This window comes from Cyprinus carpio, chromosome B14 (assembly GCF_018340385.1).
Source record: "Cyprinus carpio isolate SPL01 chromosome B14, ASM1834038v1, whole genome shotgun sequence".
In the NCBI taxonomy this organism is placed as follows: Eukaryota; Metazoa; Chordata; class Actinopteri; order Cypriniformes; family Cyprinidae; genus Cyprinus; species Cyprinus carpio.
This window is the reverse complement of record NC_056610.1, coordinates 10,197,045-10,200,788: the sequence shown is the minus strand read 5'-3', so window position 1 is coordinate 10,200,788 and position 3,744 is coordinate 10,197,045. Positions and strand designations below refer to the sequence as shown.

General features: G+C 44.8%; 1 protein-coding gene across 1 annotated transcript; it reads right to left on the bottom strand.

Annotated features, from left to right (window-relative positions):
* Positions 1–583: 583 nt before the first annotated feature.
* LOC109062349 (tubulin beta-4B chain-like) lies at positions 584–3,502 on the bottom strand. The gene is made up of 4 exons (XM_042738009.1): positions 3,305–3,502; positions 2,211–2,319; positions 1,998–2,108; positions 584–1,799 (listed from the first exon to the last, which is right to left on the bottom strand). Exons 1-4 carry the CDS (start codon positions 3,359–3,361, stop codon positions 739–741), a joined length of 1,338 nt encoding a protein of 445 aa, XP_042593943.1. The 5' UTR covers positions 3,362–3,502; the 3' UTR covers positions 584–738.
* Positions 3,503–3,744: the final 242 nt, after the last annotated feature.

Here is a 3,744-nt window from a genome sequence, read left to right as displayed (position 1 = left end):
CCTAGTGTCACTTAAATGATCTTATCTGCCTACATTCAGATCTTAACTTTTTAAGAATCAAACACTTGTGCATTTAACAGATGGAGAGGATTTTCTATAACATGAATCCAGTTCACATCATAAACGCACTTCTGAATGTTTATAACCAATTAGTTATGGATTACTCAAATATACATATATATAAACTAGTCGCATAATCTTAAATCGGGGTGCCCAATCCTGTTCCTGTAGCTCTACCTTCTTGCAAAGTTCAGCTCCAACCCTGATCAAACATATCTGAACCAACTCGTTAGGATCTGAAGGAGCACTTGATAATTACAGACAGGTGTGTTTGATCAGGGTTGGAACTGAACTCTGCAGGTAGATCTCCAGGACCAGGATTGGGCACCCGTCTTAACATCCACACTTAGGAAATTGGTTCATAGCTGGGCTGCATTTCCCAAAAGCATTGCAAGTTTTACTTATGCTTACGATGCTTTTGGGAAATGCAGCCCTGACCACTTCAGGCTCAGCTTTGATTTATAAATTTTTCATCTATATGGACTAGATCTTCCTTTGAATAGAAAAAACACTAGTAAACCAGTCAGGGTCTTAGATTTGTTTTATTAACATTAACAGGTACAACTGAAGGTTTTTAAGTGACAGGAAATGCAGTAAGGTTAAAAAAAAACAAACGAAACACGATGCAAAAAGACTTGAAAAAGGAAAAGACATGAATAACGAAGCAGAATGGTTAATTTAAGCAAGCTCCTCCTCGCCCTCCTCCTCAAACTCTCCTTCCTCCTCAGCGGTGGCATCCTGGTACTGTTGGTACTCGGACACCAGGTCGTTCATGTTGCTCTCCGCCTCGGTGAACTCCATCTCGTCCATGCCCTCTCCGGTGTACCAATGCAGGAAAGCCTTGCGCCTGAACATGGCAGTGAACTGCTCGGAGATTCTCTTGAACAGCTCCTGGATGGCAGTGCTGTTGCCGATGAAGGTGGCGGCCATCTTGAGCCCACGGGGTGGAATATCGCAGACGGCGGTCTTGACGTTGTTGGGGATCCATTCGACGAAGTAGCTGCTGTTCTTGTTCTGAACGTTGAGCATCTGCTCGTCAACCTCCTTCATGGACATGCGGCCACGGAAGACGGCGGCAACGGTCAGGTAGCGGCCATGACGGGGGTCGCAGGCAGCCATCATGTTCTTGGCGTCGAACATCTGCTGGGTGAGTTCGGGAACGGTCAGTGCACGGTACTGCTGGCTGCCCCTGCTGGTCAGAGGAGCGAAGCCGGGCATGAAGAAGTGCAGACGAGGGAAGGGCACCATGTTCACCGCCAGTTTACGGAGATCGGCGTTCAACTGGCCGGGGAACCTCAAGCAGGTGGTGACTCCGCTCATGGTGGCGGAGACGAGGTGGTTGAGGTCACCGTATGTGGGTGTTGTGAGTTTGAGAGTGCGGAAGCAGATGTCGTAAAGGGCTTCGTTGTCAATGCAGTAGGTTTCGTCTGTGTTTTCCACCAACTGATGGACAGACAGCGTGGCGTTGTAGGGCTCGACCACGGTGTCGGAGACTTTAGGAGAGGGCACCACGCTGAAGGTGTTCATGATACGGTCAGGGTACTCCTCACGGATTTTGCTAATGAGGAGGGTGCCCATACCGGACCCTGTGCCTCCACCCAAGGAGTGAGTGAGCTGGAAGCCCTGCAGACAGTCACAGCTCTCCGCCTCTTTCCGAACCACATCCAAAACGGAGTCAACCAGCTCAGCTCCTTCGGTGTAGTGGCCCTTAGCCCAGTTGTTTCCAGCACCACTCTGGCCTACCAACAAAAAACAAAAATCGGGAGTTTAGTTACATCTGTGCAAAAGGGAACTAGATCCATATCAGGTCACAATCTGCCATTCAAATTTTGTTCCGAGCCAGTGCGTAATCAATCCTTTCCAAATCAAGTGTCCCAATATGCCCCAATAAACATTTGACAGTCAAACTTCGCTTTTGGGAGCATATTTAAACTTACCGAAAACAAAGTTATCTGGTCTGAAGATCTGACCAAATGGACCGGACCTCACAGAGTCCATTGTACCAGGCTCCAAATCCACCAGCACAGCGCGTGGAACATACTTTCCACCTAAACAAAGAGCAGAAGTTTAGGTCAAAACAAATGTTGTAATGTGCATATGCAAGTTGTCATGTGAAGTGACTTTAAAAAAGGCATTGCATTTCTGCTCACCTGAGGCTTCATTATAATAAACATTAATTCTGTCCAGCTGAAGGTCACTGTCGCCATGGTAACTGCCTGTCGGGTCAATTCCATGCTCGTCACTAATGACTTCCCAGAACTGGAACGAGATGGATTCAAAAGTAGGAACAAGAAATTTTAGATTGAAAACGTTTTTAGACCGTGGACAAAAATATTCAAATGTAACTACGTTTATTTATTAAAAAAAAAAAAAAAAAAAAAAAAAAAAAAGAGGGTTAATCCAATATTGAATGGCCAGCGCTTCCCGTTACTCGTGCTCCAGACTCGTAAAATGGAGTTTGCCAAGTCACCGGAGCCATTTTACATTACCCAGGAGCTTAAAGACACAGCGCCACTAATGTCACGAATATTAGCTTCGGTTATCGCTCAGTGGTACATAGTCATTCAATCATGTCTCTGCATGGGGCCAGAACGGCATAGGCGTCATATTAGCGTTCCCGCACTTTTCAATGCGCTGAACCAGATACAACCGGCCACATTACAACACGTGATTCTTCCAAGCGAATCGACTCGTTTGAACGGTTCGCGATTCGCTTGCGTCACCACTCCCTAAAGTAAGGTGACATCTGTGGGAGAGCGAAAACTCGAGCAACTCGGCTCTACCAAATCATCAAAAAGAACCGATTCGCTGGCGAATCGGATATTACGCCGGTTCGGCGCGGCCAACACCCTAAACCTAACGCATTGTTTCACCATTACTTCATTCAAATCGCTCTGATTTTTCGTGAAACATACGTCTTTAAAAAAAAAAACAATCAAGCCAGTTTTCGTCAATGTTTAACTGAGAACTCAAAAAATAAGACCTTATGTAAAAACTTGTTGCATGTGAAATTAATCCAGGACCATATTTAGACCAGAATAGCTTTTAATGGTGAAATTTAAAAATGATAACCACCATCGAAGTCAGCGTGGTGTTTAGAGCATATATTTAAGAAAAACCGCATAAACTAGCAAACAAATAATCGCTGCTCTAAACGCCGCGGATTAGTTATTTTTAACCCAAAAAGCCAAATCAGTATTTAATATAGTACGATTAAAAATATATATATTTGTTCAGTTCTTACCTTGGCACCGATCTGGTTGCCGCACTGTCCAGCCTGTAAATGCACAATCTCCCTCATTGTCGATTTTTTGCTTGCTTAACAACACAAAATGTAACTGAAACAAGCCCCTTCTGACTCAAAACCCTCGACAATGAGGCTGTAATATCAGACGTGCTCCTACTTATTCAGTCTGGACAAATCGCCTACATTTCCTTCATTCTCATTGGTTGCTGTACGCCCTCTCCAGCATTCTCATTGGCTCGCTTATGTGCTGTGTTATGATTGGTTCGTACGGGCGCTGGCGTCACTAGAAAAGCTTTATAGCTATTGGCTGGAAGGCAGCGCGTTTATAACGGCTCTCGAACATTCAAAACGATTATCTAAAAAAAAAAATCAAATGTTTTTGTGAAATAGCAGCTAGGGGCTGCAGGGATATTTTACAAAACTTGGTTGCTGGTAAA

Excerpts from the sequence above, each read along its gene's own strand:
- LOC109062349 (XM_042738009.1), bottom strand. The coding sequence starts at position 3,361 with ATGAGGGAGATTGTGCATTTACAGGCTGGACAGTGCGGCAACCAGATC. Across the intron at positions 2,320-3,304 it reads GCAACCAGATCGGTGCCAAG|TTCTGGGAAGTCATTAGTGA; the intron begins GTAAGAACTGAA and ends ATCTCGTTCCAG. Across the intron at positions 1,800-1,997 it reads ACCAGATAACTTTGTTTTCG|GCCAGAGTGGTGCTGGAAAC; the intron begins GTAAGTTTAAAT and ends TTTTGTTGGTAG.